Below are 13,604 nucleotides of genomic sequence, written 5' to 3' on the forward strand. Positions count from 1 at the left end.
ACATGTTTATCTCCTCTTTCTACCAAACGCTACTTAAAAGACAGTAAAATAATAGCAGATGAGCAATTCCAACAAATATTTTAAAAGTAAGGTATTGGAGGAGTGATAACTCAATCAAGAAGGGGAAAATGCTACAAACTAAGTGTCAACAGAAGACAGACACACACCCACATATGCAGAAGCCTCAGTGCACTCACACTCAGAGGCACCAGGTCCTAAGAAAGACAGGGGCAAGGAACTAAGGGGCTCAGATAAAGTCAGGAAAAGGAGCAATCCAATGCCTAGGTCCCTCCCAGATCCTGAGTGTCACGCCACTCCTCTATCTCCTCTAATGGACCACAGATTTTCTTTTCTGGAGGAGCTGAAGCAGAATGGCTATGGGTTCAGAGCACAGTCTTCAATGGAGAACTGAGATGGACGTGGAACTGAGTACAGGAGGATTATAGGAATACTGAAAGGGTGCCCTCAGCTCCCTTTCCTCTGCCCACTCCCAGAACAGACCACCATTTCCCCATATCTTCCCCTTACCCCAAGAAGGAGAATGAAAGCATCTATGAAGGAGAAATTAATCACCCCCAGAACAGACCACCATCTCCCCACATCTTCCCCTTACCCCAAGAAGGAGAATGGAGGCATCTATGAAGGAGAAATTGATCATCTCCAGAAAAGACTCACTAATGCTGCCTTGGGGAGCAGTCTGGTAACCAAGCCACCTCCCTGTCTGAAGCTCACCGGCTGACAAGGCCTATCCACATGTACAGACTTTCAGGTCAGGTTTTATAACCTCACCCTAAATACCAAACTAGCAACTCAGACATTTGGAGAAAGCTTCCGTCACAAAGAAGAAAGGTGAAAAGAAATCAAAAGGAAAAGGAATCCAGAGAAAATGGAAACAGAGGAAGATTAATTTTTAATGTCATATCCATATCCATATCAAGGTCATATCCACAGAAATGGTACTCAGAATGGCACTGGACTCAACGCTAGATATTAGAGGTCACTGGAGCAATGTTTTCAAATTCCAGATTTAATTTAACTTGCAACCTGTACCCAGCCAAACAGTTAAAAGGAGAGCAAAATAAAACGCTCACAGACATTCAAAGACTCAAAATATATGCCACCTACTTATGCTTCTCAGGAAGCTATTATATAACATGTTTCAGCAAAATGAGGAAATAAATCTAGAAAAAGAAATAAATGGCCTGCCACAAACAGAAGGTCCAGCACAGGGGAGTGGCAAAGAGAAGTCAGAAGATAAGGGCCGTGCACCAGGCCAGAGAAAACAAGTCTCAACCAGAACACAGTATAGGGGTCTCAGAAGGAAAAAAAAATTATAGGCTGTTTTCTGTCTTTGTACAGGCATTTGATAGAGCTATCGGAGCCTTTGGGGAAAATGCATGATTGTTATATTTTAAAACTAAGCAAATGAAGATATGGCAATTGTCAAAAATTGTCAAGAAATGTCATCCTAGAATTGGCTGAGCAGTGAACAATATTTATATTCATATTATGTTAATAATATAAACACACATTATTAATGTAACCAAAAGTATAATCTAGCTTTTTAAGGAGAATGGGGGGAGGGAACTGAGAAGCTGGGACAGAAGAATGATGTAAGAAAGCAAAATGCTCACCTAGAACAAGGAAGTAAATACCAAAAATGATAAATCAAGAAATAGAAGTATAAACAAAGCATTTAGAAACATGGAAACAAACAAAAGAAGAAACAGTCAAAAGAAATGTTCCCTCCCCAGAGCAGGTCTGGATTGGGGACAGGGTAGGGTGGGCAATATGGCTTTATATTGAGAACAGATACAATGGTATCCAACATTTACTGAATATTTACTATTTTCTAGCCATTACTCTAGGTGTTTGCATGTATTAGCCAAAAATTCTCTCAACAACATTATGAGAAATATATGACTTGCATATTTTCCAGATTAAAAAATTGAGGCATAAGGAAATTGAGTAACTTGCCCAAGGTTACAAAGCTAGGAAATGTGGGAAGCTGGAATTCGGAAGTAGGCAGCATAGCTCCTAAGCTGGCCCTCTTAGTTGGTATGTTATATTGCTTACAAATTTTATTACTAATACAAGCTGAACCATTGGCATTTACATAGTCTAGCATTCCTGAAGACATGTCTTCCCCTTTAATCAATCTGGCTACTTGAGTGTGAAAAACAGCTTCTAGTCAATTAATCTGTTAATGGCTCTCATATACTTGACATTCCTTTTTTGTTAATATTGGTCATTGTTAAAATACACACACATTCATAACTCTTTTTTTTTTCGAGATAGGGTTGCACTCTGTTGCCCAAGCTGGAGTGCAATGGTATGGTCATAGTTCACTGCAGCCTGGAGCTCCTGGGCTCAAACAATCCTTCCATTGCAGCCTCCCAAGTAGTGGGGACTACAGGTGCATACCACCATGCCTGGCTAATTTTTTTCTTTTTTTGGTACAAGTGGAATCTCACTATGTTGCCCAGGCTGGTGTCAAACTCAAGCAATCCTCCCATCTCTGTTCCCAAAAATAACTTGTTTCTAAAATAAAGGAAAGGTGTTTGTTTTACCTTAATCCTTAAAAAAGCAATAAATTTATTTTCTCAATCTAAAACTATTTAGGAGGCTTAGTAAAGACTCTGCTTAAAAGTTAGATACCGAGTTTTAATTATCAAGTTATAAGTATCATTGCAATAAAAAGGCAAAACATGCACACACACAGAGAAACGTTTCTCACCTGTGCCATCAATCTTTTGTTTAAAAATCATGTGTTTTGACATATCTGAAAAAAAGATAGTGCTGTCCTGGGCATCAAAATCAATCCCAACAAAGAAAGAAGGATTCCCCGAAACTGGAACCATGACATCTTCCTGGGTAGACAAGGTGAACGGGATCCCACGAATAGCAACTTGGGATGAAAAAATGAGGAAATTCTGAACAGCTGTAGGAAGAAGAACACAGCACAGTCAGCCACAGCATGGTTCTTTCCCCTCCTCCCAAATTCCAAATAAATGTATCCACAGAGCAAACTTTAAATTATAAAATATAATTCTGAAATAAATGTAAAAATAAATTTTTGGAAAGCATAGTTAGAAATAATAGAGGGAAGAAAAAAAGATAAGCATCTATGAGGGTGATACAAGTATTAGAATCTTCCTTCTTCCTAAGAAATGTATCCTTAACATTTATTTATATGAAAAATGATATCCATATGCTTAATTTATAAAATAATATTAGCTGAACTCTATAATAATTCCATAATAATCCTCAAGTTGGATTAACTTCTGCATAGAGATCTACACCAAGAACCTTACTGTAGATACCAAGATAATTAACAGCAATCAGGAATATAAGGATATAAGGGAGTGAAAGCAGGGAAGGAAGGGGAGGGATAAAGGAAATAGGTAAGAAGTAGTAATGTTTAAAATCAAATAGGAGATTGTGACAGTATGTCAGGGAATCAAGAAGATGAAGGAGGTATGCCCAAGACGAAGATAAAAATTGCAGAAATGAAATTTAAAAGCAAAATTATTAGACAATGCACTATTGATATAATAGTTAGAAATACATGGTATTTTTTAAATGAGAGTGATTTTTCTGAATCTAAAACTACCTAAGAAGTTAACAAATTTGTCTGGTTAGAATAAAAGAATTTATATACTATGCTAGAAACAGCAGCATCTGGAGAGCAAGAATTTGTCACAGGCACAGAAAGGAGAATTGTACAAGTGAAAATAAGAAAAACAAATATTACCGGAGTGCATTTCATCATTAGCTAGGGCCCAGGCAATGGCTTAAGTATGAATAGATGTATAAGAAACCAAAGAGGAAGAAAGGAAACCTTCAAGGTAAGAATGAAATCAGGAACATGGAGGCAGATACAAGAAAGTTTGAACTGAAAGATGAAAACCTGTGTGAGGAACTGAGCTACCCCAATGCTCAGGGGTTCACTTTGGAATACAGAGAGAGAGAGAAAAAAAAAAAAAGCCAGATGGGATTCAGATGTGATTACCTGGTTGAAAGGGGCGTACGTGGTGGTCTAGGAGAAGTCAAAGTGGGGAGAAGTACAACTCTTCCCATCAAAGTTAAGGCTAACATCTAAAGTGGAAAAGGTATACATGGTATAGAAAAGAGTTCAAAGTTCAACCACATGGAATTTCAAGACCATAGTTAATAGGAGAAAAAGGTTTCAGGAAACAAACAAAAAGGAAAGGGCACCCAAGAAAACCTTAGATATGGGATTAAAACAAAATCCCAAAAGACAGAAATTTACATTTTTGAACATAGCTCTGCGTATAGTAGAAGTGGTGCCTACCAAGGAAGATGCTCTGTGGGCTACAGAAAGCTTATCCGCAGTGAAGAAGTTACACAGGGAGCTGGTCCAGTTCAAGAACAGCAGTTAGTCTAGTTACAGGTTTGGACACACATACACCTGTGCCACCTGCCAACAACGTCCAAAACAGACTTCTTACCAATGCAGTGGCGCTCATCTGTACCCAGCTGGAAGCCAAACGTGCACTTGCAACGGAAACCCAAACCATCATTATCTGTTCTGTGGCTGAGGACACAGACCTGCTCACAGCCCCCATTGTTATCTTTACACGGATTGGTCGCTGGAGGGAAAAATGCTCAGGGTTAAATTGCAATTAGAAATGTGTAATTATCCAAAACACGAAGCCACTTCTAGCCCTTTTCACCTATAGGTGAAATAGAGTAATGGATTAGCAACGTATTGAAAACATTACTACTGGTTACTACTGAATACATCCACATCTGGCTACATTAGCCCTCCCAGTATCACTGCTGCTCTCCTATCCACAACTAGAAATTTTATATCTGCTTTTAAAATTGTCTTCTTAGCCTTTGACTTTCTTTAAAATATTCTGTTTATCTTCTCAGGTGGATTGATTTGGTGAAACAATAGGCAGATGTCATTTTGAGCCAAATAATGAAAATAGTAATTTGAGTGATCACATTGATCATTGATCTAGTGGATCTAATGTGAGGGCAGGTGTGAGGTTAGTTGTGAGTTGAGTGTAAAAACTATTCCAAATAGATATTTCCAAAAATGTTTTCAGATAAAATATCTATTTTTAGACAAATATATATTTTCCCAGGATGATGACACTGAAGGATATTCATCTAAATGTGTCAGTTCTAGCGGTTGGGCTTTTGTTAACTGCATTACTTTGTAGTCTTTCTTCATCCCAAATAGATCCATCACTTAACATGAGAGTTTTAAAGCAAATCTGTTTTCCTCTAAATTATTATTCACCAATATTAAACTTTCTACCAACATAATGTAGTTTATGTTTATTTTTCTTTGATCCATAAGCAAATACAGAAAAGAGCCATATACAGTCCAGATAGACGTATCAAAGCTCAAGCTATAACCTGGAAACATAAACAAAGCTTACGATAGGCCAGGTACAGTGGCTCACGCCTGTAATCCCCACACTTTGGGAAGCTGAGGCAGGAGGATCGCTTGAAGCCAAGAGTTCCAGAAAAGTCTGGCCAACATAGTGAAAACCCCATCTCAGAAAAAATAAAAAGAAAAAAAATACGTGGTAAAATAACAGAAGACTAAGCAGTGTCTGAATCAAAATATTTCTTTTTTTTAAATAAGTGACCAGCCAGAGAGACACCAAACCCAGCTGGCCTATGACAGATTAATCAGAACCAAAGAACAGGTGACATACATATGCAACAGAGAAGAAGAAAAAAATGGCTCTGACATTGCCTAAAATGGACACTTAGACATGTCATTTTCTTCTATGTGACCTGTTTCCTTAACTGTAATATTAGAAGTTTGAAATAGATGTTTTTCCCAGTAGAATGAGGATAGGTATTTTGGTTTGGTTTGTGAGCTGCTATAGCCCCAAGCATCTTTGCAGGTGCCAATAAACATCTGTTAAATAAATCTCTAAATTCCCTCTAGATTTGGCATTTAACTCTGAAATACATCAATTTCTCCAGAATGCTCCTAATCTGTAGAACCAGTTTCAGAGAGTTTAACACTCCGGGTAACCAACCCTTCATATACTTGAGAATGCCACCCAAATCACATGAGACCCCTCATTATTAACTTCCAAAGCTTTGAGAAAATCTTTCCACCAAGTCCAGTACCAAGCATGGTTACCACTGTTCTGAGGCTTACCATAGGGCTGTCTGAGGGAATGGTAAACAGTCACTCCATAGGGTCTCAGGGAAGCCTGGTAGTACACTTGTGGGTTGGTCTCTGCGAACTTGTTTGCCTTCAGCACAGCCATCTTTGTCCAATCAGTAAAGAATACCTGACCTTCAAATAAACTTATTCCAAAGGGATGAGGAATGAGGGAGCCTCCATGAACTACAGTCTTCCTGTTATAAAAGACACATATATATCATACAATTTGTTAGTTTTGCTTTATTATAATTAAAGCTGTAGTTAGTTCAATTAAATGCCTGCAAAGCTAAGTAATTTCTTGTCACAAATACGGAATAGATAGAAAAGATACATTTTAGATGTATACATATTTCCATCTACATATGATAGAAGGATTTTCATGTTGTCTCTTGGAAAAGACGCTTGAGACTTACATTTCAGTCCCAGTCAATCCTTTAGCTTGTCCTAGACTTTTTTGGAATTTACTGTTTTCCCTTTTGATCTTCATTCCTTTTAAGTTGCCCCACATCTAAAAGGCTAAGATGTGAAATAGCATGTTGAATACCATAGGTGAAAGAGTATTCCAAGACTTTGGAAGTCTGGGAAAGATGCCTTCGCCAATTATTTTCCACTGCACCATTGACCATTTCCTAGCAATTAGGGAGCAGGACAGTGAGTGGTAGGATTAAAGCCTCAGCAAACGCCCAGATCTGCTCCTGACATCACTGTAAGGAGAGCAAGAAGCAATGCCACTACCACTGTTATGCATCTGCTTGATGGAACTATCAACTGATCATACTTGTAATGAAGGCCCAAAGCCACTTAACTGGGAAGAAAATAGAAGTAAAATTAGGCACTAAGCAAAGAGAGGAAATCAACAACATGACTACGTTGTTGTTGAAACAACCCCCCATGACTACGTCTCCATAAACCATGATTCAGTTAGACACATGAACAGAGTGAGGCAGAGGATGGTTGATATGGGAAAACTCTTATTTTCTTTATTTTGGCGTAATACAAAGACCTCAAAGAAAAATATTAGCATACCCTGATAACTAAAAAGGACAATAGAGCTCTAAGAAAAGACTTGAAGATATTAAAGCTGGGAAACACACTAACGGGGAGTAAACAAAGAAACCTAAGGTGGCAGGTTAGTGCACACTTTGAAACATTGCACAATGACACGGTACATTAAGATTAGAGAATAGTTTCTTTTTCAGTTAGCAGATTCCAGAACCGTGAATGCCACCTGCTGGCAAAGTGAGAGGCAATGACTTTATAATTTCAGCTGTACTTGTGAGCTTTAATATTTCTTTGATGTTTCTTCACAGCCAGCAAACCACTCAAATCTTTTCGAAACTCCATTGATTTTTATCTTTTATGCTTTACTTTTTTTTACTTTAGCAAAAGTTAGACTATATAATATAATGCTAAAACATCCCAAAGAGAAAAAATTTAGGCAATTTCACAATTATTTTATGTGACTTATTGGGTTAGCTAATTTTTACATAAAATGTATTCATATTCTCCTTATGGAAGCCAGTTTCAGTGATAGGAAGTCACCACATTAATACCCAATCACTTCATTTAACGAAGCAGAGATTGTTCTAAGGATATATAATCCAGTGGCAAACTGTGATATTATCCTTACAAAATGGAAACCTAAGAGGAAACAAAACTATAATATTGCTTTCGTTGAGAAAACATAAAATCAAGTCATTGGGAAAAATTAAATTAACCAGCCTATTTGCTGAATCTACCCAAGAATAATATTTTGGGTCAAAATTTGAAGAACATGTTTTACCCAATTTTTGAAAATACCAAAAGGAGAGGATCTAAAATAGTTTTTTTACATTAAGTTATAGTTAGCTCTAATCAGAGTACAAAGACGAAAAAAAATGTGCCATATTCAGCCAGGTGTAGTGGCTCATGTCTGTAATCCCAACACTTTGGGAGGCCGAGGTGTGCGAATCACTTGAGGTTAGGAGTTTGGGACCAGCCTGGGAAATGTGGTGAAATGTTATCTCTGCTAAAAATACAAAAATTAGCCAGGCATGGTGGTGTATGCTTGTAATCCTAGCTACTGGGGAGGCTGAGGCAGGAGAATCACTTGAACTTGGGAGGCGGAGATTGCAGTGAACTGAGATCTCATCACTGCACTCCAGCCTGGGTGACAGAGTGAGACTCCATCTCAAAAAAAAAAAAAAAAAAAAAAAGCCATATTCTGCATTCAAATATTGCCGTTTAGGTATCTTTGTACACCAGGTAAAAGTACAATACAAAGAATTTCTCCTTGAAATTTGAAATATATAAGAGCAGAGTAAAATCCAATTAATTCCCAGTAGGCAACATCGAATACCTAACAAAACATGCATTTATTGGGGGAAAGTTAGAAAATTAAAAAGGAAAGTAATCTTGAGAAACAAAGCGCAAATGAACTCTGGAGTAAATGAAAATAATGTGCATCATCTGGGACGAGGCGAGTAGTTGAAGAGGAGAAATCAAAGAACAAACGCTGGAGGTTATAGTTAATGAGGGTTTACCTCTTGCGTTATGGGACACAAGAAAAGTTAACAAAACAGAGCAAGTCACTTCATGCAAATATCAGTACAAAGGTCATTAAAGCTATCATGTCAACCAACAAAGCAATATTTTCATTCTGGTACTTTGATGTTTCTCTCTAGCCATTTTATGCACTTTCCCCACAACTTATAAAACCATAAAGCCATACAAAATACTTCTTACCTTTGAATTCCATCGTAAGTTACAGTTTCAATGTAATCAAACCGAGAGTCAACCCAGTAAACACGCTTCGATATCATATCCAGAGTTACCCCAGCAGGCCATCCCAGCTTTGTTTTCACCAAGTCTTTACGGTTGCTGCCATCCATGAATGCCCTTTCCAACTTAGGTTCCCCAGAAAGGCTCTCCCAATCTGAGAAAAATAAATAACTACAAAAGAAAAACAGAAGATGAAAGAATCTGGTATTTTACAAGTTTACCTGGGAATTTTTTTTAATAGTGTATTTGGATCAATGGAAATTTTATCCAGCTGATTAGAGAACCACAGTAAAAGCAACAGGGAAATTAAGTATTTTAAAGAGAGAGAGAGAGAGAGAGACAGAGAGAGACTGTGGGGGTCAATCAGGAGAGTCAACAGTTCCAAATAGCAACTACTATGATGCACTAATATGGTAGTCTAAAAGTTCATATTCAGCCAGCCAGGCACAGCAGTTCATGCCTGTGGTGCCAGCACTTTGGGAGGCCAAGGCACAAGGATTGCTTGAGGCCCATATTTCGAGACCAGCCTGGGCAACATGGCAAGACTCCATCTCTACAAAAATTAAAAGATTAGCTGGGCATGATGGCACTTGCCCATAGTTTCAGCTACTCAGGAAGCTGAGGTGGGAGGATTGCTAGAGCCCAGAAGTTCAAGGCTGCAGCATGCCATGATTGTGCAGCTGCACGCCAGCCTGGGCAACAGAGCAAGAACCTGTCTCAAAAAAAAAAAAAAAAAAAATCATATTCACCTTCTGAACTTCCTCCTCTATTTCCTTTATCTGTCCTTTGCTTCTCTTTTTTACACCCAGGAAAACTTACAAATACCTTTTAAAAGAAGCTATCAAGCCATTTTGCTCCTCAATTTTCCATTCTGAAGCACAGACAGAGAACATTTCCATCATTTTCAAGAAGGATAGCTGATATAATGAAGTAGAACTGAATAATCATCATTCACCAAGACTAAAATAGCCTAAAGCTTATCCAAGGGTCCTAAGACCCAATTGTGAAATTCTAGGAGAAAGCTACGTCTCCTATAACACTTCTCAAATGTGAAGATTGGGAAATTTGAATTTAAACGTGAAGAAAAGCATTATCAGTGATTCTGGGTTGATTCAGACTGAACAACTTGTAATGAGATATTAGCATTGATATCTCAATCCCAGCCTGTATCAAGAAAGTTCTGAAAGGAATAGTTCCAACCTGCTTTCCTGTCTTTAAAAATCTTTACAGCAAATTCATGTTACTCATCTTAAAAATAATGAAACATAAGTAATGTTTAGTTGTAATAATAATATTAGATTGAGTTAGAACACAGAATCCAATCTCTTAGCTAGGAAAATGTGGCAAACACTAAGAATAAAGTTCATACCCCCAAAACAACTAGTATTTTTAGTACACCAGTAGGTGTGTTTGGGTGACATGTCCTCACATAGGATTATATTTAATAAACTCTCTTAAAGCTTATAAAAATAAGGGCACAAAATAGACATGGGTTCTAGAGTACAGAGCCTAAAAGAAATCAGAATGAGCCTTCGATTAATCCAATTGATGTTCAATGTATAGAGGGAGAGAGAAAATTCTGAAAATACAGGAATCAATATGTTTTCACATCACTTACCCAACAGTTGGGTCCACGGCAATTCCTCTAGGATGCCCCAAGTTTTCAGTTATAAGGGTAACCCGGTAGCTTCCATCCAAATTTACCATATCTATGCGGTTGACCTTGGTTTCCACCAGATAGATTTTATTATTAACCCAGTCCACAGCCAGGTTCTCTGGGGTTTCAACAGAAACATTGAGAACCTCTTGGATATTTAAACCATGAATGTCAACTGAAAAAACCTGAAAGAAAAACCAAAATTATTATATTTCCTCAGCATCACTAACTACATGGTTTGTTTTGATTTTTTAGTTATAATCAAACCAGAATTGCTAAAAATCTAAATTCTCAACTTTTAGAAATTTCATGCAAGTTATTTAAATAAATGAGAATTGTATTAATGGTATAATAAAATGTAAGAAGAAGAAATAAATAAAATTCCATAACGCTTTAGGAGTTTCTGAAATTTATGTTTCAAAAATCTCCATTGCATTACTCCAAGATGAAATTAAACCCATCACACTTTCCAAATAAGACAGTGGAACAAAATTTTGGCCATTAAACAAAATACTGTCAATATTTGTTACTTGATCCCGAATTACGGTTCCATTTAGAAGATGCAGGTAAAAATCTGATTTTTATCATCCAGAAAAGCAGTGTGCTTTTTACATTTTAAATGATCAAATTTCAAAAATTACCACCAAATATCTATCCAGTTTTGAAAGAATGTCTACTATTTCTTTTAATTAGGCTCTTGGACTCCACTTCGAATAAAATTAAAAGTTGCTCAAGGCTAATCCATATAATAGACTGCTTTGTTTAAGAGGTCACATGTAATAGTATAGCATGGAAAAGGTGCTGATTAACATAAAATATCTCAAGGGCCTTTTTTGTTAGAAAACAAAGGAACTTTCCCCTCTACTCCCTCTAAAAGTGAAAAGCTATCAACACTTTGTGCTCAGGGTTCCATTCAGCTCCTGCAATTTCTATTTACCTTATTTTGCACAGTGTCTGTCCAAAAAACTCTTTGCAGGTGATAGTGGAAAGCCACACCCACGGCCACTCCACGATTCTGAGACTCCACTAGGATCCGGAAGCTCCTTCCATGAATATCACCAATTAACAAATCCCGACCATTGGAGAAGATAATGGAGGCCTCGCCAACTAAATGTGAAGAAGGAAGGCATCACCACTCCTTCAGGTGAGCAAGGATGGTGAAGTAGCTTACAACTGATATGCTTTCTGCTTTTTCAAATGCTATCTTCTACGTTGTCTTACCAGATTTTAACATAAACCTCTGAGGCAGACAGATAGCTATCATTCTATCCATTTTACAGAAGGGCAAATTGAGGCACAAAAAGGCTTAATGAAGTGTCCAAAATCTCAGTAAGTTAGGAAGAATTTGGTAAGAATTCAGGCATCCTGGATACTAGTCCAATGCACTTTCAACGACACTGAGGAGAGTATTTCTCAGATATTTTCAAGACTCCTTGATGATATGGGCTCCTTAGCCCCATGTGCAACTCTAGATTTTGTTAAACACAGAAGACATTTTAAAGATTACCAGGAAATCACTCTGAAAAAGATGGTAATGGTGGTTCCAAATCTGTCTGTATACTCACAGGTATGCAAAATGATACATGAACAAGGTATTAACTGCGGTCTTATTGGCAATAGCAAAAGATAAGGAATGATATAAAAGTTCATCAGTAGAGGACTAGTTAAACAAATTATGAATGTCAAAAAAAAGGAATATTATGCCATTATGAAAAAAATAATAATAATTAAGGCCGGGCGCAGTGGCTCACATCTGTAATCCCAGCACTTTGAGGGGCTGAGGCAGGCGGATCACATGAAGTCAGAAGTTCGAAATCAGCCTGGCCAACATGGGGAAACCCCGTTTCTATTAAAAATACAAAAATTAGCCAGGCGTGGTGGCGGGGGCCTGTAATCTCAGCTACGCAGGAGGCTGAGGCAGGAGAACCACTTGAACCCAAGAGGTGGAGATTGCAGTGAGTCAAGATCTTGCCATTGCACTCCAGCCTGGGCAACAAGAGTGAGACTCCGTCTCAAAAATAAATAAGTAAGGCTGGATGCAGTGGTTCACGCCTGTAATCCCAGCACTTTGGGAGGCCCAGCACTTTGGGAGGCTGAGGCGGGTAGATTACGAGGTGAGGAGATCCAGACTATTCTGGCTAACATGGTGAAACCCCATCTCTACTAAAAATACAAAAATTAGCCGGGCATGGTGGCAGATGCCTGTAGTCCCAGCTACTCAGGAGGCTGAGGCAGAGAACTGCCTGAACCCAGGAGGCGGAGGCTGCAGTGAGCCAAGATGGTGCCACTGCACTCCAGCCTGGGTAACAGAGCAAGACTCATTCTCAAAAATAAATAAATAGATAAATAAATGAATAAATAAAATAATTAAGAAATAACTTCATGTGCTGATATGGAAAGCTCTGGAAAATATCTTAAGCACATTCACAAGATGCAGAACTGTGCATATAGTTTACTACCATATATAGATATATAAATACAGTTAAATATCTATATTTGTACAATCTTATTTATTCATTAAGAAACCTCTAGAACTGAAATGAAGAAACAGCAATTACTCATGGGAAAGAGGAAGTGAAAACCATGCAGAGGGGAATAGGTATGGAGCAAGGCATCTCACTACGTATCTTCTTATAATTTAAAATGTGTGAACATATAAATATGTTACCTATGCAAAAAATAAACAAATTGAATTGTTAAAAATCCGCTGAACCTAAAAATTACTACACAGCAAATCAGGTATTTCTATGCAAAAACAAGTAGAAAATGGGCCATTCTTCAGTCGTGGGAGCAGTTAAGTTTCAGAAGACATCAAAGACACTTCAAAATCAAGTGTGAAATAACTGTTGGAAAATAGGAGTTTATATTGGCACCTTCGTCCGGAGAAATCGACAGTGACAAAATGCTTTGGAGCCCTCATCTACGTTTTGCAGATTTTCTCCATGACTTTTCTCTACTACTATTTACTACTCTCTACTTGTCATACTCCTACATTGATTCCAACAAAGTACCCAGAATTAG

The 13,604-nt window shown here is 37.8% G+C and overlaps 1 protein-coding gene across 2 annotated transcripts in view; it reads right to left on the minus strand.

Moving 5' to 3' along the window:
• LRP2 (LDL receptor related protein 2) overlaps window positions 1–13,604 on the minus strand; it is a 213,975-nt gene that overhangs the window by 126,518 nt on the left and 73,853 nt on the right. For both annotated transcript variants that reach the window (XM_021923700.2, XM_031651331.1), the window contains exons 11-16: window positions 11,521–11,690; window positions 10,545–10,768; window positions 8,891–9,097; window positions 6,158–6,360; window positions 4,473–4,613; window positions 2,738–2,941 (exon numbers count right to left, since the gene is read on the minus strand). In XM_021923700.2, coding sequence (XP_021779392.2) covers window positions 2,738–2,941; window positions 4,473–4,613; window positions 6,158–6,360; window positions 8,891–9,097; window positions 10,545–10,768; window positions 11,521–11,690 — 1,149 coding nt within the window. The remainder of the gene's footprint in view (window positions 1–2,737; window positions 2,942–4,472; window positions 4,614–6,157; window positions 6,361–8,890; window positions 9,098–10,544; window positions 10,769–11,520; window positions 11,691–13,604) is intronic.

Source organism: Papio anubis, chromosome 10 (genome assembly GCF_008728515.1).
Source record: "Papio anubis isolate 15944 chromosome 10, Panubis1.0, whole genome shotgun sequence".
NCBI lineage: Eukaryota > Metazoa > Chordata > Mammalia > Primates > Cercopithecidae > Papio > Papio anubis.